Below are 20,721 nucleotides of genomic sequence, written 5' to 3' on the forward strand. Positions count from 1 at the left end.
TTGTATTCAGCTGGTGGACATGGTACGGACCAAACCTCTAGTGGTGACAGCCCTCGGACTCCTCAGGATTTGTCCAATGAGCCTGTAAGATCCCGAAGTGATGGTCAGTGCTCCAAACGATCCAACAGGGAGCATTCAGTTTGCAGCCCAATTAAAAAGAAGAGTAGCCAGACGCCCTCCCTTGATGACTGCCTTGAAGACCTCGACAAGATCATCAAGGACGCGAAGGAGCGTAAGTCCCGTCATATCACTGAAGCCGAGGAGATAGCCCAAGTCAATCAGATTTTGAAAGAGGATGGGTACAACGAGAGCGATATATTTTTTGCCCAGGCCTTGAGTCTTTGCACCCACAGGCTGCATCGTAGGGCTTTCCTGGGTTTGGTGACCAAAGAAGGGCGGTACAACTATGTCAAGGTTACTTTGGACATGATGACCATGAAGTCCAAGTGATCCAAACAAACAATGCTGTTGCGTGGCCGTCGTGTGTATCTGTTTTCGTAATTCTAGTGTTGCGTACTTCAAGTCATGGTTGTTGTACTACAGACCGTTTTATGAACTTTGGTTGCTGCTCAATGTTTGTGTTGTGTTATAAACTTTGGTTCATAATCAATGTTTGTGTGCTGAACAGACTATGTGAGCTGCACTACCTGGCTATGTGTTATAAATTATTCCTTCACAATGTTGTTATAAATTATTCCTTCACTATGTTGTTAACAGACTATGTGTTATAAATTATTCCTTCACAATGTTGTTATAAATTATTCCTTAACTATGTTGTTAACAGACTATGTGTTATAAATTATTCCTTCACAATGTTGTTAACATAAAACTGTTTTCTTGCCATTTTGAGTTGCAGATGGACAGCAGCGAGGAATCGTCGCCTAGTGGGTCTTCTACCGACAGCCACGAGGTTAAGAACTGGGCTTCAGCAGCTGAGGTGTTGAGAAGGATTAAAGCAATCCTCAGGATGCAGCCACCTTTGGTAAATCCTCCTTGTCCCATAACCAAGCTGACTGGAGCTCAATGGATGAAATTGAGTCTTGATGACCCTACTAAATGCATAGATAATTTACGTATGTCTCGTGATGCTTTTCTGAACTTGTATGACCGCTTACTTCCATATGGGCTGAAAAGTACAAAAGATTGTGGTTCCATGGAAGCTTTAGGTTTATATATCTGGACTTGTGCACACGGGGCTGGTGTTAGAGAATGCAGGGATATATTCGAAAGGTCTTTAGATACAATAAGTAGGAAGACTTCTAAGTTGGCAGAAATTATGTTTAGGTGGGCACAGACTGTACTAGTTCCAGCCGATAGGCACTATACACAAGTGAACAACGAACTTGCGGAATATGCACCATGGTTTGATGGATGCATAGGTGCTATAGATGGCACTCACATACCGGTGGAAGTGAATCAAGAAGCCAGAGTTGACTTCATTAATAGGGACGGAGAAGTTTCGATTAATGTTTGCGCCATAGTGGACATGCATGGCCGATTCACCTATGTGGGAGCCGGGAAGGCGGGTGCATGTCATGATATGGCGGTTCTCCAAGATTGTCAGGTGGATCAAAGATTCCCGCATCCACCACCAGGTTTGTGCTTATTTTTCAAGCTTATGTTGCAATAGTAGTGTACCCAGTTTGTTGCAACAAGTGACCATAGTGAGAAGACTTAAAATTGTACAATTTTTGTAGGCCAGTACTACCTGGCGGACTCGGGTTATATGGAGCAGCAAGGGTACATGACTCCTTTCCGGGATACTAGGTACCATAGGTCACATTTTAGGGGCGTTGATGTTCGCACATTAGATCGTCACGAGAAATTTAACTACATTCACTCCAAGCTGCGCAATATCATTGAAAGGAGGTTTGGGCATTTGAAAGAGCGGTGGCATATCCTGGAAGGGGTTCCATTCTTCAGGAGGGAAAAGCAAGCATGGATTATCATATCATGCTTTGCAATGGAGAATTATTTGTGGCTGCGTCAATATGGAGATGGTTCAACTTATGATCCGTCGGAGTGGGTGGCGATGAATACTGCAACTAATACCTCAGAATTGAGGGAGTTAGTTTCTGCTGCTGTGTGGCCGGCATGATTTATAATTTGTTGCTGGTGAATGGACTCTGAATGTGGTATTATTATGTGAACAACCAGAACGGACTTGTGGTTTGGCGCCATGTATGAAACTGATGTTGATTGAGGATTTTTTTTAATTCTTAATGTTGATCAGTTAATTGTTAATGTTGAATGGTCGAACTAGTAGTTTGTTGGTCCGAATGTTATGTGTAATTAACTATTATTTGAATGTCACTGTCAGGTCTTTGGCGCCAAAAATGTAATTGGATATGCACGAATGGTACCATTTTGTTCATGTAATGTGTTGCATTGGCACAAAAATTTGAATTTGAATGTGTAGTGGGCTTTGGCGCCAAAAACCAGCCGAACCAGCCGTTTCCAGCCGTTTCCAGCCATTTCCAGACGAACCAGCCAAAACCAGCCGTGACTGTTCATTCAGCCATCCTGTTCATCCAGCCAGCCAAAATAAGGCCACCCGAACGGGCTGTGAGCTACGGCTCAGTCCTCTGATTTGTCCCCTCCTACGGCAAGCACCAAGCAGGATGGAACGGATTAACGGAACGAACCAGTTTTTTTTTTGAGGGGTTGGAACGAACCAGTTGGGCTGTGGGCTTTGCGGGCCAGGCCCATGATACTGTCTGCGAGCACAGCGACAGCCCGCAGTTCACTCAACCGAAATTGGATAGCTCGGGTGGCAGCGGCCCACGGAAGGTCCGAGCCCACCACAGCTAGGGTTGTCTCGGCGCCATAAGAGCAATCTCCTCTCTCTCCCCTCACGCCCCGCCGCCGTCGCCGCCGCTCGCACTGTCGCATCTCCGCAGGGTTCGCAAAGGTACGGTCACCAACCCCGGCTCGTCGTGGCTCCGTCCATGTCGCTCTCAAATCCTCCGCCTCTCGTTCCGCATTCGTGGCCGCCTGGTGCTTAGTTCCTCGTGTGACCTCGCACTCCTGCAGATGGCGGTGCCTCTGCTGACGCAGAAGATCGTGAAGAAGCGGGTCAAGCAGTTCAAGAGGCCCCACCTCGACCGCTACAAGTGCCTCAAGGTTTGGAAAAGGCGCCCACTCTCTTGCTAGCTAGCCTACTTTAGGTTCACCACCTTAAGTGTGGTCATGTAGTTGTTTTTCAAAAAAGAGTGTGGTCATGTAGTTCAAGTTGTTTCGACGTTTGTACTACTAATTTGCATTGCTTAACGGGGTTTAGTTTGGAAGATGCTGTTCAGAGTTCGTTAGCTTGTGTTGGATTTAAAATCTTTCGCTACCGACAAGAAATGTCAGCTTAAGTTGTGAGGCACTGTATTGCAAATAGAAGCTTTTCCTCAATTTAGGATGCCTCCTTTGGCTATTGCAATCATGTAACCGCAATTGTTAGTAGTCCTTGTTTGCGAAAGTTGGTTAGTTTATGCTGTTGTAATGTGCTAATGCCACTGATTCTGTAGCCGAGGATAACTTAAAAATAATAATATACCAACGTTGCAAAGGTCTGTTACCGCAGACCATGATTGCCATTTGTGAAGTCAAAATGTGTTATACTGAGCCTAAAACCTGCCGGTTGTTTTTCCTTTTATGGGCCGTGAATGGAGTCTTGGATGTGAGTTCTAGCACACCCAACCATAAGTAGATGTGTATAAAAGATGTGCACAGATTTCTGGTTCATTGGGTCTCTATATTTGCATCACCTAGCATAGCCGTTGCTGTTGGTTTCGTTGAAAGAACTAATTTTGCTGATACTGTTTCTGTAGCCAAGCTGGCGCAGGCCCAAGGGTATTGACTCCCGCGTCAGGCGGAAGTTCAAGGGATGCACCTTGATGCCCAACATTGGATATGGCTCTGACAAGAAGACAAGGCACTACCTCCCCAACAAATTCAAGAAGTTTGTTGTTCACAATGTCTCTGAGCTGGAGCTGCTTATGATGCACAACAGGTGATTTTTCTGTTTATCTTTTGAAAGCTTTTGATAGTGTCACATTTCCTGTTATTTTACTTCAAAATCATACCAGAAAGCTTAGCTACAACATAGCTTACCTCTATTCTGAATGGCAATATGTGCTCCTGAGTCCTAGGAGGATGGTAGTCTAGCAGAAATGGCATAGTGCCTGTAGTCATGACAAGAGCCAGTGAGAATGCAATTTCAGTTACCCTAAAATGTCTCTGACCTTTTGTGACCAATGACTCATTGTGTAAATGTGCTGTTGATATGCTTACTTGCATGTGATCTTTTAAACGCCCTCTTTGCTTACATCCTATTTTCTGCAAAACAACAGGACGTACTGTGCGGAAATTGCCCACAACGTCTCCACCCGCAAGCGCAAGGAGATTGTTGAGCGTGCTGCACAGCTGGACATCGTGGTCACCAACAAGCTTGCCAGGCTCCGCAGCCAGGAGGATGAGTGAAATGTTCAGTAGTTGCAATTGTGTTGTTCTTAGAACAGTACCGAGTTGGAGATACTCTTCAACCATTTTTATGCTTACGTTAGACATGTTCTGTGGTCGTAAATTTGCTACGAGTGTACTAGTGATGGCAAATGCCATGTAGTTTTGATCTGACATCATGAAAGCGTGCCAATGACCTCCCCATGCTTAAGGTTTGTGAGTATAAATTTTGTTCCTGTGCGTCCATGATGTGTGTCAAATATTGATTTTGATCAGAGATGTGTTACAAATATTGGTAATGAATCTGTGAAGCTACTTTCACGAGCTTTTGTGATAGGAACTCATGAATCTCTGGGCTGCCTGCCTCAGCCTGGACCTGATCGTGCGCGCCCAACCCGGTCTTCTCGGGTCTTGGCCTCTCAGTTCAGGCTTTTACACTCTGGTTGGGTTGTGTGTTGTTGGCGTCGCGCTGCCGCCTGTGTTTCCGGCGATGAGCAGCCTGGCTGATCATTGTTCATCGAGACGGTTGCGAACACAGCATTCAGGCTTCATACGAGTACCGAGTGCCATGTCAATGATTATTAGAGGCAGTGGATGAGTGGATCGATAAATTGCAATGTCTAATGGCTTGAATTATAGCGTCTATTCATCTCGATACGTCAAGTTCAGTTGAATTCTGAGTGATAATGAACAGAAAATAAAGGGAAGATGCCGTATTTTTACTGACTCAATACTTTGCTGTGCCCAGTGACAGTGACAACGGGCAGATTAACGAAGGCCGGTGACAGGCGCAACTTCCAGTTTTGTTTCCCTTTATTTTGGTTTTCCCTTCCTCTTTCCTATTTTATTCCATCTCAAAACACTCAACTATCAAACAGTAGTTCATTTGGCGCGTCATTCATATCCCCGCTACAAAACTGTTGCACTTCGTCACTTCGAATACTATTTGCCTTATGTATCCTTGGTCAATGATGTTACTGAATATGGCTCCATTCTTTATGAGGGTCGAAAACTCGAAATAGAGCTACCACTGATGGAACTGTCAATACCACGTCAACAACTATTTTTTGGGCATCAACTTGGCAAGATCAATTCTTCGGCTACAAACATGCAGCTCATGAAGTGTTCATAGATCAAATAATCACTGGCGGAGCTAAGTGTAGACAAAAGTGGGCCATGACCCCCTTGTCATGCAAAAACTCCATTAGATGAATAGTAATTTTAATATTTTTTATTAGATTAGCACCTCAATTACCAAGGCTGGCCCCCTAATTCTCAGGTCTAGCTCCGCCACTGAATAATGTCAAATAATTGGTGAATATATGACTAGTTGAAATTTCAAAATATTATATTCAAAATTTCTTAAAATTTAGTTAATAATTTTTTTCAAAACTATTTCAACATTTTTTTGTAAATATCGAAATAATATACTTAGAAATATTGAGACAGTAAGTTCAAAATGTTGTTCCAGACTTCCATCCAGCCCATGAATATCAGTATTATCTGCGAGCTGATGACGGTCCATAACTCAACTGAATTGTCTATTGGATCGCAGCCCACCTTAGAATCAGTCCAGGAATTACTTGACCCAAAAAAATGCTAGCTGTGAAGTGGCAGCGGCCCAGAAGGTACGAGCCCACCACCCCTAGGGTTCTCTCGGAGCCATAAGACCCTCTCTCTCTCTCTCCTCTGGTCTCGCACCCGCCGCCGCGAGAAATTTGGGATTTGGCCATGGTCAAAAGTGGGCTTCGCTAGTTTGCCATAGTTTTCGTGGGCTTCGCTCTTTTGCCATTATGAAACGAGTGCATCCCGCTATAATGCTTTTTCATCATTTTCCTATTCATTTCTCAGTTTCTCCTTATTCCAGCAATCTGACCTGACCGTTTTGCCCTTTAGCATACCCTTATCCTCTCGTGAGTCATCAGGAGCACGTGAACCCCTCCTCTCTTTCTTATTTTCCTTTGCTGCTTGTGCCTATTCCCCTCTTCCGAGATCTCGCCTGGTCCCATGGCCGCCGCCACCCCCTGCACAGCACGACCATAGGGCTGGCGCCCCCTCCTATTCTGGTGCTCGTGCTTCCTTCCCTCTGCTGGTCCGCAGCAGCTAGATTTGGCCGCGATAGAGAGGGTCTGCATTGTGGATCTGCATCTGCAATAGAGGAGAAGGAAAGGTCATGAACTGCGATTGGGCTGATCTTGTTGCTGGGTAAGTCCTTTCTTCAATTTCTTACTCGTCGTGCTTCCGAGATCCATTAGTTAGTCCATCTAACTTAAGTGCACAGAAGCTTAGTTCGCTGCCTATCTAATCCTTTTTTTCTATAACCAATTTTTACTAGGCTCGATGGAGAGCCTGAGCATAGTTTAGTGCCAGTAGAAGCACCTGGTATAGTAGATGAAGCTTTACCTCCTGCAGTAGAGTTGCCAGCACAAATTATTGATTGGAATGCACTTGAAATAACTGAAATATATGATGAGTATGAAGGAAGGTTGGAAATCATCGAGGATGACCATGTGTTTCGACTTTTGGGTTTGAGAGATGAGGAAGAAAATGCCGAGAAGGCTAGAAAAGATGCAGGAATAGGTGGTATGCCTGCTGAGACGCCTGCTGATAAAGCATATTGCCATCTTGGAGTTGATACTGCTGGGGCATCCCTACCCGTTGATGATTTCATACCATGGGAGAAGGAGATAGTGTATGATGCAAACAAGCCATGCATGAATATTGGGTCTGTATACCCCAGCATGAAAGAGTTCAGATTGGCTATGAGACAATTTGCCATCAATGAGGAGTTTGAGCTTGCCATTAAGAAAACTGACCGAACTAGATACATTGCTAATTGTAATGCAGATGATTGCCCTTGGCACATTGTTGGTAGAACGCAGCCTGATGGAAGAACTGTTATGGTATTGACTTGCTAACAATTTCTTTTGTATTTGTTGAGATTTTTGCTCTTTATTAGCTCCTAACAATTTGTTAATGACAGGTCACAGTATTGATTGCCCTGCACAAGTGTATGTCCAGTAGTAGGAGGAAGACTACTACAGCAACAAGTGCATGGGTTGCTTCAAAGGCTGTTCATATCCTTAGAAAGAAGGCAATGGGCACTAAAGAGTTGCAGCTGAGGTTGCAAGATGACCACAAGTGCACAATTCATTATGATACAGTGTGGAAGGGAAGACAAAAGGCTCTTGTAGAAGTGTATGGTAGCTGGGAAGATAGTTTTCAGCAGCTATTCAATTGGAAGGAAGAGGTCATGAAGCGGTCACCAGGTAGTATTATTGAGATTGATGTCAAGGTTGTTGCTGGTCAGGTGTACTTTCATAGATTTTTTTGTGCATTGGGTCCTTGCATTGAAGGCTTTAAAGAAGGATGTAGGCCATACCTTAGTGTAGACTCTACAGCACTTAATGGTAGGTGGAATGGGCATTTAGCTGCAGCCGCAGCACTAGATGGTCACAATTGGATGTATCCTGTCGCTTTTGGATTTATAGACTCTGAGACATCAGATAATTGGACTTGGTTTATGACAATGCTTCACAGAGCTATAGGAGATATGCCTACACTTGCTATTTGTTCCGATGCATGCAAAGGGTTAGAGAATGCAGTACAGGAAGTGTTCCCTCAAGCTGACCAAAGGGAATGCTTTAGACATCTTATGCAAAATTTCATCAGGAGATATGGTGGTGACACTCACTCTAAGATGTACCCTGCAGCAAGGGCATATAGAACTGAGGTGTTTCAACAGCACATGCAGTCAGTTTTAGAAGCATCTAGTGATGTGTTGGTATGGCTACAAACTCATCATTCATTCAAGTGGATGAGATGTGCCTTCAACAAAGAAATCAAGTGTGATTATGTCACAAATAACCTTGCAGAATGTTTTAACAATTGGATCAAAGACATAAAGGACCTACCTGTTTGTGAGCTAGCAGACAAGCTGAGAGAAATGATTATGGTGCTCTGGAACAAGAGGAGAAGTATTGGAGAAAAATTGACTGGTAACATTCTACCAGCTGTTATTCAACAACTAAAAGCAAAGACTAGAGGATTGGGACACTTGACAGTGGTGAAAGCAGACAATGTTCAAGGGGAGATATGGAATAATAGTAGTGGGTCCAGGAATGTTGTTAAGGCGCCTTTAAAAGAATGTACATGCTTGGAGTGGCAGCACACAGGGAAGCCATGCCAGCATGCTTTGGCATTACTAACAGCCCAGGAAAGGGATGTCAACCTAGAGGACTACGTACATGTCTACTACTCTGTGGAGAGGTTTCAAAATGCATACAAGAGATTAATTGAGCCACTGCCTGACAAGTCACACTGGCCACATGTAGAACTGCCTTTTGTTGTTGCAGCACCACTTGCTCCAAGGGGTGTAGGGAGGCAAAGGAAACTCAGGATCAAAAGCTTCCTTGAAGGTGGTGGCAGCAAAACTAGTAAATCTGGTGAGAAAAACAGTAGTAATGAGACTGATCCAGGAAAGAAACAAATGATTAGAGGGAAAAGACAATGCAAAAGATGTGGAGAGTTGGGGCATGGTGAAACCAGCTACAAATGCTCTCTTAATGGAACAAAGAAAAGGAAGAGAAAACCAAGAAAAAATGCTACAAAAAGTTCTTCCAAAAGTTCTACTAAGAACAAAGCCAAGAAAGCAACCAAGACAAATGAAGAAGCTTCCACCAGTTCTATACCAACCCTGGAAACAATAATACAAAACAGCCCTGGTAGAGTTACTAGAAGGTATGCTGCTGGGATTATTCTCATCACAGTTTTTTTCTCATCATAGTTTTTTTCTCATCTTTTTTTTTCTACAGCCGACTTGCTATGCTGCAAAGAGGAGAAGGCACTAGTACCCAGCCCACAGTGGCAGCCTCACCCACCAAGCAAAAGACTGCAGCCAACAAAAGTCCTGCAAGGAAGCTGGCACCTAAGAGACTGAAGATTAATTGAGCTGTCAACTCCAAGTCTTAGCAATTCATGTACCTGTGAACTTAGTGTTTGTGATCTAAATGTACCTGTCAACTAAGTATCTGTGAGCTACTTGTGAACTCAGTATTTGTGAGCTAGCTACTTGTGAACTCAGTATTTGTGAGCTATTTGTGAACTCAGTACTCAGTATCTGTGAGCTATCTGTGATCTAAATGCAAGCAAGATATTGCTGCACATTGTGATACATGGCTCCTGTGGGCTTGCTGAATGTCAGAATATTGCAAGATAGAATATTGCATCACTGAAACATAATTATCATTGATAGAGAGTCATATCATTGATACAGAGTCATAGTTACAGATAAACTAATGAATCATTGATACATGGATGGCTTCATCACTTGACAAGTAACACTACTACACCAAAGAACATTACAACAGCTATGACAATGCAAATCAGCACCAAAAACTGAACCAAGTTGACCAACTTGTCAATCTTCCTCTCATCACACAGGCTGCTTGTGTTCTGAAATCCACTTGTAGAAGGGCAAACTTGATTCAGGTCTTGCTCCTTTGCAGCAAGTGCTTGCATCAGATTATTCTCCTTTGCAACAACAATCAACCTGTATTGTTCAAACCACCTGAAGAACCTGCATCTTCCAGGACCCTGCAACTAATAAAATACTACCAGTGAGCGTTTCATCAAATGCTAATTTAATTGAACCAAGTACCTGCAACTAACATGCTCATCGTATCTTATGCATTTGAAGAACACCCGGCCATTATTCTTCCATGATTTGCCCTCCACAACTTGATCCCCACACTCTAGGCATGCAATGAGAGGGAGTCCACTAAACCCTATAGGATATTGCGCGAGGGCGACGAAACAGCGGGGAGGGAAGCTACTGCTGCCCTGCGACATCCCCAAGACGGCTGCAGAACAAGCACTAGGTTAGGGTTTGAGGACCACAGCGGCTGCGCGAATGGGTTGTGAACTTGCCTGGGAGGACAAGAGGAGCCGCGTCGAGTTTGGGGATGGAGCGCCGCCCGCTCGCAGCCGGCACAGTGCGCAGGGAGAGCACCGCCCGCCCGCCGCCGACACCGTGCACAGGGAGTGCGCCGCCCGCCGTCAGCCAAGAAGACAAGAACAGGGGCGAGAAAGAAAGAGGCGGAACAGGGGCGAGAGGAGCTCTGCTCGTTCTGGAGATGGGATCGATGGGGCAGGGGTAGTAATGGAAGTTCACGTCAAAGAAAGTGTGGAAAAATACAAAATGAATTGAAAAGAGAAGAAAAGGCATTGTAGCGGGATGCACTCGTTTCATAATGGCAAAAGAACGAAGCCCACGAGAACAATGGCAAAGTGGCGAAGCCCAGTTTTGACAATGGCTAAATCCCAAATTTCTCCGCCGCCGCCGCCCGCCGTCGCCGCTCTCGCTCGCACCGTCGCATCGCCGCAGGATTCGCAAAGGTACCTTCTCCAACCTCGTCCCGTCGTGGCTCCGTCCATGGCGCTCTCGAATCCTCTGCCTCTCGTTCCGCATTCGTGGCTGCCTGGTGCTTAATTGCTCGTGGGACCTCCTGCTCATGTAGATGGCGGTGCCGCTGCTGACGCAGAAGATCGTGAAGAAGCGGGTGAAGCAGTTCAAGAGGCCCCACCTCGACCGCTACAAGTGCCTCAAGGTACACGATGTGCCCATTCTCTTGTTGCGCAAAGCCTTGTTCTGTTGTTCACCGAGCATTTGCTGCTTCGTTGATCCATTGGCAGCCTGCTAGCTAGCCTGCTCTAGTCTCACCACCGGAACAACGTGGTTATGTAGTTCACGTTGTTTCGACGTGTATACTACTGATTTGAATTGTTTTGCCAGATTTTGGTATAGAAATTGCTAGTAGCAGCTCGTTAGCTTGTGTTAGATTTACAATCTTTCACTAGCAATCTGAAATGTAAGCTTAGTTTTTGAAGCAGGTATTGCCATAGAAGCTTCCCTCATTTTAGGAATCCTCCTTTGGTTAGTGCAACTATGTAATCTAGAAATTGTGAAGAAACCAAGTCCCTCTTGTTTGTGGAAGTTTATTAGTTTACACTGATGTAATGCCACTTTTATGTAGCTTTGGATTATTTAAAATTGTACCAGACCAGTGTAGCAAATGCCCAGTACTTTAGACCACGTTTACCACTTGGTGAATTCAAAATTTGCTATACTGTGCATAAAACTTGCCATTTTTTTTCCTCTTTTCTGGGCCATCAATGGAGTCATGGATATGAGTATATGACCTCTAGCGCTAGCATAAGTAGATATCCTGTAAAAAGTATGTGCACATGCTTTTTCATTGGGTCTCTCTCTATATAGCATAGCCATTGCTGCTGGTTTAGTTAAAAGACCTAATTTTGCTTATTCTGTTTTCTGTAGCCAAGCTGGCGCAGGCCTAAGGGTATTGACTCCCGCGTCAGGCGGAAGTTTAAGGGATGCACCTTGATGCCCAACATTGGATACGGCTCTGACAAGAAGACCAGACACTACCTTCCAAACAAGTTCAAGAAGTTCGTTGTACACAATGTCTCTGAGCTTGAGCTGCTTATGATGCACAACAGGTGATTTTTTTTTCTCTTCTGCCTTTTGAAAGCTTACCTCTGAACATAGTGGCTTATGATGCACAATCTTGTGATTTTACATCATAATCATACAATAAAGCTTATCTACAACGTAGCTTGTCTCTGAACTGGATGGCAGCATGCACTCCAAGTAGGACGGGTAGTCCAGCAGAAAATTGCACGGTGCCTGTCTCATAGGCCATAGCAATGAGCCAGTGAGAATGCCATTTCAGTTACCCTCAATATGTCTCCGAATTTATGTTGCTGATGACTCACTTTATATGTACTGTACTGCTATTAATATGCTTATTACTTGCAGTTGCTTTTTCAAATGCCCTCTTTGCTTACATCCAATTTTCTGCGAAACAGGACGTACTGTGCTGAGATTGCCCACAACGTCTCCACCCGCAAGCGCAAGGAGATTGTCGAGCGCGCTGCGCAGCTGGACATCGTGGTCACCAACAAGCTTGCCAGGCTCCGCAGCCAGGAGGACGAGTGAAATGTTCAGTAGTTGCAGTTGCAGTTGCGTTAGAGCAGTACTGAGATTGAAGATACCTTTCCAGTTTCCACCATTTGTATGCTTGTGTTAGACTTGTTCTGTAGACGAAATTTTGCTATGAGTGAATGGCGAACCCCATCTAGTTTTGACCTGACATCCATAAAGTGTGACAGTGATTTCCTATCGCTTCAGATTTTGAGTACAAATTTTGTTACTGTGCGTCCATGATGTGTCGCAAATATTTTTTTATCAGAGACGTGTTGCAAATATTGGTAATCTCTCCGTTCCAAAATGTAGGTCGTTTTGACTTTTCTAGGTTCATATATTTTGCTATGTAACTAGATATATGTTATATCCAAGTGTATAGCAAATATTATAAATTAAAAAGTCAAAATGACCTATATTTTGGAACTCATGGAGTAACGAACATGAAGCTACTTGCATTGGATGAGTTTGCAGTTTGCACTATGCAAATGCGCAAGTGCGAAAGCCGAAGTGCCCATTAAGATCGAAGCGTGAGCAAGGCCTGTTCCCAAGCACACAAACGCCCCGGGCGACGCACAGGGGTCGCGCCGTTTGCGTCCTTTTTTTTTTAAACTTCGCGCCGTTCGCGTCTCGCCGTGGTGCGGCGCCGTGTGCCGGCCGCCGGACTGCCGTACCACGACCGTCGAATCGTGTCGTACTACGCGGTCACCTCGCCGGCCGCCGCCGCGTACAGTACGCACACGCGGCCCGGCGGTGGCGTCGCAGTAGCTGCCGCGAGTTACCGGCCTAGCCGCGGACGGCCGACAGCCACCACAGGGCCCGGGACCACGCCATGGAAGCGACGGAGCCAGACGTTAGTTTCCCCCGGATAAGATAAGCCTTCCCGGTCCTGCAGGCGGCGGCCGCCGGGCCGATCGTCGCGGTCCGTCGCCCGTCACCACTCGCCTCCGCCGCGGCCGCGGCCGAGGAGGAGTCCTCAGCATTCCACGCGACACGGCGGGCGGCGAGCCGCGGGCGAGTTACTGTCACGGAGACCCCGCGATCGGGCCGATCGGGACGGCCAGCCAATCCGGCGAGCCGGCCTCCAACAATCATTCGATCCGCCATCATTGCGGGGGGCGCGGCTGTTATCCCCTCTCCCTCTCAGCTCGGGCGGCGGAGAACTCTTCTTCCCTCCCCTCCCCTCTCGTCCACTCCCTTCTCCGTCCGTCGATCAGCCAGGACCATACGACCGGCGGACGAAGCAGCGAGGGAGTCCTGATCCCCATCGCGCATTCACTCGTGTCGCGGCCTCGCGGGCGCCGCCATCATGGCGAGCCGGGGATCCAACAGGCCGGCCCGGGCCGGTGCTCGATCAGATCGATCAGGACGAGGGCCACCCGTTTGGTCCGGCGCAAGTGTGCAGTGCAGTGACCGCCCATCACCAACCAGCAGCCCGCTACAGTTCTCGCCGCCTCGCACGGATCGCATCGTATCGCGTCCTGTGGCGCCGCACGCCATCCGGGGCCCGGCCGCCGGCCGTCATCGTTGTCGCTCCAACTCACCCGCAGGCCGCAGCCACCATCCGCGGCGGCCACCGATCGCACCAGCTGCCCGTTCGATCGCCGTGACTGGTGGTGCTGGGTGGGCAGGCCCTCGCGGAAACATGGCGCCACGCCGCGGAGGACTACGCTGGCGGGGCATCATGACCGGATCGCGGCTGGATTGGCAGCCGACGGCGACGCCCACGGCAGCCTGCCTGCCTGCCTTCCCCCCGCCGATTACTGCGGACGGCGCTGTCATCGCCATCCGCCCGGGAATGCGACGGAGCATGATCAGGGGCAGCATTCCCGGCGGGCAGGCTGGACAGAGCGCGAACAGTTTCGCACGCTGCAAGCCCTGCCACAGCTGGGGCGCGTCGAGGTCGCCAAACAGGGCCGACGCTGACAGGTGTGGATGTCAAACGGGAAACGAGCTGGCTCGAGCGAGCAGCTTTACTGTATCCAAGCACGGGGAGCAGGGATGGTAATACTCGTATCAATTGGGGAAGCAGACAAGAAGTTGAACAGTGCCTGTTTCGGACTAATCACGAGAAAACGATGACTTGAATAGTGTTTAATTATGGATTTTGAAATTAGAGTTGATAGTGTCAAGTGCACAGAAACGACAAGAACGAGCTTCACTTCAATACATAGTGCACATATTGGACTAATTTAGTGAGCTTTATTGAGGAACAAAACTGAGTGAATCATAGACAAGATCTCAGTAAACTATGCTTATCAGCTTATGCGAGTTTTTCCCACCCAAGAAAATGCTTATGCAAGTGGGGTCAGTTTATTTTTGGCACGAGATTTTTCTTTTCATTTGATTTACAGGTAGTGCCCAAGCGTGTGGCACGTTGAAGCATCATGGCGCAGGCCATTTAACTTTGTATATATATAATTATCATTCCAGAAACGACAAGAACTCTACTTCAATAGTGTGTATATACTGTACTAATTCGATGAGCTTTACTTGAGGAAGAAAACTGACAATGTTTAGGCAAGAATTTTACCCTGGGGAAATGCTTATGCAATTACCAGTTTAACTACAATTTGGGCTGACTTATCTGATAACTTCAACTGTATATATAATTATCCTTTTTTAGAAACAGATATAACAGTACCAATTACAGAAACGAGAAGAACTCCACTTCAGTAGTGTGTGTATGTGTACCACATTGGACTAATTGATTGAGGAAACGCTTATGCAGTTATGCAAGTTTCAGCTAACTCCATCGCTGCAATTTATCGTTTAATACACAGGTAGAGTGGCACACTGAAGCATCAAGGCAGATCATTCTTGCAAGAAAGGGGCATCGCCTGCTTTTCCAAGTCTTCGAAACACTGTTCGCCGGTACTAATGCGTTTCACGTATAGGATCTTCTCGTGAGCTGTACGCCTTTCAGCCGTCAGTTTCTTTTTTTCTTTTCTTTTTTTCCACAGGCAGTAGTGGTCGAGTCGTCCGCTCCCTGGGGAAGAGGACAAGGCCTGCGCGATCTCTGTACGATCAGGGATCCATGGTTATCGCCAGGGAGCAAGAACCGGGACCGAGCGAGACACGGAACCTACTTGCGGGAGCCAGCGCGGAGCATACGTCGTGTTGTTTAAGATACCCCGTAGATAATAAGAAATCAGGCACGAGAATAGGGAGGCAGCACGGCCCCGATCCTGATGCCGACAGTACAGAGACTTTGCTGCGGCCTTTGCATTACTGTACGCGAGAATGCTTCGTGCTCTTCCATCTGCCACTATCAAGTATCAACTCAGGCTAGGCTTACATTCAGTTTCAGAGCTTAGAAGCCGGTATCAACAATATCCAAGTGGTGGGTGGAAGGGAATGGTTATTGGACAAATGGACTTGTATTTGGGGCAATGGCTACTGACTGCCCCGTACTCTTCATCAATAAGAAATTAAATCTGCAGGTTCCCTCCCGTAAGATCATCATCTTGATGAGCTGAAGCATTTGGACTGCTCGAAAGAACTGTATTTTCCAAGTCAATGTGAGAACCGCCCAATTTAATACTATTATAAACGAACCGCCGGCCATTATCACCCAGATGAGAGTTAACACGTGCTTATCGGAGAGCGTGCCACGTGTTATCCCACATCTAGAGACACGAATAACCGACACATCATTCATCCAAAATAATATCAAATCCGGCAGTCCCGGTATGTGCTCCAACATACGCCCAGGATCAGCATATGCACATACCGTTTACAATAGAATACACCGCCAATAATCCACAAAGAGGAGTTTTACATTATCAGAGTTCACAACTTAACATTACAAATTCAACTTTGGAGGGTTCAAACAAGTTCCATTACAAGCCTTGGGCTCACGAAAGTCATATTAAACAGAAACGTAAAGTTTATTGCATTTACATGTTCTCACGAAGCTTGATTACGATAAAGACTTACGAAAGTAATGATGCCTTTCTCAAGGACATCGTTACAGCCACTACGACCTACTCTTCCCCCGCATTAGGATCAGCGGGGTAGAAATGGCCGAACACCACTTCCGGCTCACCTGCAACTAGGTTTAGAAAGCAACCTGAGTACAAAAGGTACTCGCAAGACTTACGCGATTACATATACAAGGATCATGCAATGGCTCAAGTAAAAGCTTTAAGATTAAGTAATTATTGCATAAGCATTCGCTCTCTACACTATCACCTATCAAAATTGATTAATGTTGCCCAAACCCCTAAACAATTTTAGTACATTAAGAGTGTACAATATAATGAGGCACAGAGGTGCCATGAACCATTCTCAGCATAAACGATATTCTATGAGGAGTTCATGGGTTAAAGAGCTTGCTCACAACCGAGAGCGCGGCAATTCGAATTGATTAAAACCTTGCAAGGGTGTACTACTTTACCCACACGACGCGAGGACCATGCGACTCACCCAACCGGCCAGAGTTGGATAAGGGGATACTCGCGTCAACCGTTCCCAACAAGACTCGACCGTTGAGGGTACGCCCAGCTTGCGCGTGGAGACTTAGTTCCACCGGGGACATCTCTAAACTTTCCTATACATAGCTCCACCCGGGGACACACTAAGCCTCCCTACATAGCCCTTGGCCACGCATCTGGGACCGGGCCCCAATGATAAAGTCAAAGAAGGTAATTGGCTCATCCGTACCATTATATTGGATATGTGGTAGCACGGAAAAGTGCTCAGAACCAACGTCATCCACTCGGTCCTTAATCGATCCAAGCGGACTATGCCCATGTGATTTCATTCTCTAGGCCCTACCATTCCGCTCGAATCTCGATACTACCAAACTCTACTTGCCTCAGCTGCTCAAGTGCAAACAAGGTAATCAGGTAAGTGTGATACTCCAAACCATTCCTTTCTAGCAAGCAATGTAAGTATTCTAAGCAGGGCTAAGCCTCTAGTCAAGTTAAGTTATGAACTGACTAACATGTGACAAGGACATGGTTAAACAATTCAAGGAAGGATAGTGCATCAAAGTAGGTACAAAAATGCAATACATACATAACATATAACCCAACATTACCCGGTGAGATAGCTAAACTAAATCAGATTAAATAGGTGCAAGGAAAATGCTTAGCTGCTTGCCTGGGTTAACTTCCGACTCGACCACGAACGGAACTCCGGGTTCAGGCTCAACGGACTCGGCGGGCTCCATGGGTTCGTTCTCCGACGGTTCGGTCACTAAAATGCATGAATGCGATGCAAGGATTAAGAAATGAACTTAACAACAAGCATAAATCATGAAACAATTCGAGCATGCAAAGAACCAAGCAAGGAACTCATGAAACTTGAATTTGCAGCAAAAACATTTTCCGATAATTAACCATAAATATATGAGTTTTCAGCCACACTAAACAAGGTAAATCAGAAAAGGAATGCAAACTGAACTAAACAAATCCAAGAAAATTAACATAGAAACTAGGCAGGAAAACAAGGCTAACAAAACTGGTTTTACTATTTTCTCACTTTCCAACAAAACAAGTTTCATAATTTTTGGAGCTATACACGAATTTCTACACATTTTGCAAGATTGCAGAAATACTAAATCTAATAAAACCCTAGCTAAATCGCTAGGTCTACCCGAGGGTAGCCACCTCGGCCACCGACAGGTGAGCCCAGGGGGCCGGGCGACACCACCAGGCCGGGTCAAGGCCAAGGCCTGCTTTGACTCCGCGCCTGGGCGCGCACACGCGCGTGGCGCGCACACGCGGCGCGGCGTGCGCGACGCGGCGGCGGCGGACGGCGGCGCGGCGGAGCGAGGCCGGAGCGGGCCAGGGGCGGCGCGCACGGGTATGAGGAGGAGGCGGCTAGCCTCACCGGCGGTGGCGCAGGCGAGGAGCGGCGACGAGGGGGTGGTGCGACGGACAGGGGCGGCGGCGGGCGGAGGAGAGCAGCGGCGGCCCTGCAGGGAGGCGGATGAGGGCGGGTTAGCGCCGGAATCGGAGGAGGAGGGCGAGAGGGAGCTCCCCGTGCAAGGAATCGGCGAGAGGCTCACCGAGGGCGGCGAATTGGCGGCAGGGAGGAAGCTTGGGGCGGCGGCAATGGAGAGGGGAACGAGCTAGGGTTTCAGGGGAAGCGAGGCCGGTCGTGCGCGGATAAGGAGAGGGGTGAGGAGAAGAGCGAAGGGGCGGCACGGGACACGAGGATGGCCGACACGTGGCACGAGGTTTGCCGGCGGCGGCAACGCGTGCGTGCGGCGTGCCGCGAGCAGAACAGAGAGAGGAGAGGGAGAGGCTGACAGGTGGGGCCCGTCGGGGGATTTTTATTTTGATTTTTTTTTTCTCCTGGGCTGTGACAACTCTCCCCCCTTAAGAAAATCTCATCCCGAGATTTAGGTAGACAAGAGGGGAAGGGTAAAACTCGGACTAGGTTGAGGCCATATTCACCTAGACAAGATAAACATCTAAGAGATGGTGCACAAAGACAGGTATGATGTGGGGTGAGACATTTCTAGGGTTTTCTTGATGGTGACTGTGTACACATATATAACATCTAGAGCTATGAACTTCATCAAGAAAGTGGGGTGGGGTAGGGAGAAAACTTACTCATCGGAAAAGAATTCCTTGTATTCTTGACGTAACCGATCCTCACGCTCCCACGTGGCTTCATCTTCGAAATGATTGCTCCATTGGACCTTTATAAACTTCACCATGTTATGTTTCACCTTTCTTTCATCTCGATCAAGAATGGCTATTGGGTGTTCTTCGTAGGTAAGACCCGGTTGAAGGTCAAGTGACTCAAGGTTAATGGCGTCCGTTGGAACACGATGACACTACTTCAATTGAAAGATATGAAAGACATTATGAACTGCGGAGAGTGATTGAGGAAGTTCCAATTGATAAGCCACTGCTCCAACTTTCTTGATAATCCATAAAGGTCCGACATAGCATGGCGCTAACTTTCCTCTGACTTGAAAACGACGAGTGCCCTTAAATGGAGAAACCTTGAGATAAACATAATCACCAATTTTGAGATGGAGTTCTCGGCGACGACGATCAGCATAACTCTTTTGATGAGATTGAGCAATGCGAAGATTCTCACGGATAATTCTGACTTGATCCTCAGCATCTTTTACCAAATCTGGACCAAAGAAAGGCCTTTCTCCAGATTCGGACCAATTGATAGGAGTTCTGCACCGTCTTCCATAGAGAGCTTCAAAAAGTGACATTTTGATACTTGCTTGATAACTATTGTTGTAAGAAAACTCTGCAAATGGTAAGCAAGTAACCCATTTCTTCTCATATATAAGAGCACAGGCTCGCAGCATGTCTTCTAAGACTTGATTGACTCTCTCGGCTTGACCATCGGTTTGAGGGTGATAAGCAGTGCTATAGGTGAGATCAGTTCCCATGACTTCATGAAGACTTCTCCAAAAGTGAGCGACAAATTGAGGACCACGATCAGAGACAATTTTCTTAGGAACACCATGAAGACAAACGATGCGGGTAAGGTACAACTCCGCATATTGCTTGACGAGATAAGTAGTCTTTACCGGAAGAAAATGAGCCGACTTTGTCAAACGATCCACGATTACCCATATAGAATCATACCCTTGAGAAGACCTGGGTAACCCGGTGATAAAATCCATTCCAATTTCTTCCCACTTCCATGATGGGATAGGCAAGGGCTGAAGGGTACCGGCAGGTTTGAGATGTTCGGCCTTAACCCTTTGGCAAACATCACACTCAAAAACGTACCGAGCAATTTCTCGCTTCATGCGAGTCCACCAAAACCTTTGCTTGAGGTCTTGATACATTTTGGTACTGCCCGGATGAATAGAGAATTGAGAACTATGAGCTTCCTCCAGAATAAGCCGTCTGAGGTTATGATCTTTAGGCACCACAATTCGCTTCCCAAAGAATAGAACTCCTTCATTATCCGTAGAGAAACACCGAGCTTTGCCCTCCTTTATTAATTCCCGAATTCGAGCCATACCCTTATTCTTCCTTTGGGCTTCCTTAATTTGATCATAAAGATCAGACCTGACTGTAAGAGTAGCATGTTATCCTTCTTTGACCATAGAAATTCCGAGTTTCCGAAGATCATCACAGAGAGTATGCACAGGAGGAGCTATGGTCAAGCAGTTGCATTGAGCCTTCCGGCTTAGTGCATCAGCGACGACCTTTGCCTTACCATGATGATAATGCACTTCAAGATCATAATCCTTGATCAGTTCAAGCCATCGACGTTGCCTCATGTTGAGATCAGATTGAGTGAAAATATATTTGAGACTTTTATGATCGGTATAG

The 20,721-nt window shown here is 46.6% G+C and overlaps 3 protein-coding genes and 1 long non-coding RNA gene across 4 annotated transcripts; all 4 read left to right on the forward strand.

The window, feature by feature from the left end:
* The first annotated feature begins 2,770 nt into the window (after positions 1-2,770).
* On the forward strand, positions 2,771-4,775 carry LOC120695766 (60S ribosomal protein L32-1-like). Its single transcript, XM_039978996.1, has 4 exons — positions 2,771-2,911; positions 3,034-3,123; positions 3,819-4,000; positions 4,341-4,775. The coding sequence occupies exons 2-4, from the start codon at positions 3,034-3,036 to the stop codon at positions 4,468-4,470; spliced, it is 402 nt and encodes a 133-aa protein (XP_039834930.1). The 5' UTR covers positions 2,771-2,911; the 3' UTR covers positions 4,471-4,775.
* Positions 4,776-6,622: 1,847 nt separating this feature from the next.
* Positions 6,623-8,865, forward strand: LOC120695416. The gene is made up of 4 exons (XM_039978673.1): positions 6,623-6,654; positions 6,785-7,352; positions 7,433-8,718; positions 8,805-8,865. Exons 1-4 carry the CDS (start codon positions 6,623-6,625, stop codon positions 8,863-8,865), a joined length of 1,947 nt encoding a protein of 648 aa, XP_039834607.1.
* A 59-nt stretch (positions 8,866-8,924) lies between these two features.
* LOC120695767 lies at positions 8,925-9,560 on the forward strand. Its single transcript, XR_005683895.1, has 2 exons — positions 8,925-9,189; positions 9,264-9,560. It is a non-coding gene; the product is annotated as an uncharacterized LOC120695767 (long non-coding RNA).
* Positions 9,561-10,685: 1,125 nt separating this feature from the next.
* LOC120695768 (60S ribosomal protein L32-1-like) lies at positions 10,686-12,707 on the forward strand. Its single transcript, XM_039978998.1, has 4 exons — positions 10,686-10,845; positions 10,968-11,057; positions 11,786-11,967; positions 12,337-12,707. The coding sequence occupies exons 2-4, from the start codon at positions 10,968-10,970 to the stop codon at positions 12,464-12,466; spliced, it is 402 nt and encodes a 133-aa protein (XP_039834932.1). The 5' UTR covers positions 10,686-10,845; the 3' UTR covers positions 12,467-12,707.
* The last annotated feature ends 8,014 nt before the right edge of the window (positions 12,708-20,721 follow it).

This window comes from Panicum virgatum, chromosome 2K, assembly GCF_016808335.1.
Source record: "Panicum virgatum strain AP13 chromosome 2K, P.virgatum_v5, whole genome shotgun sequence".
Classification (NCBI taxonomy): domain Eukaryota; kingdom Viridiplantae; phylum Streptophyta; class Magnoliopsida; order Poales; family Poaceae; genus Panicum; species Panicum virgatum.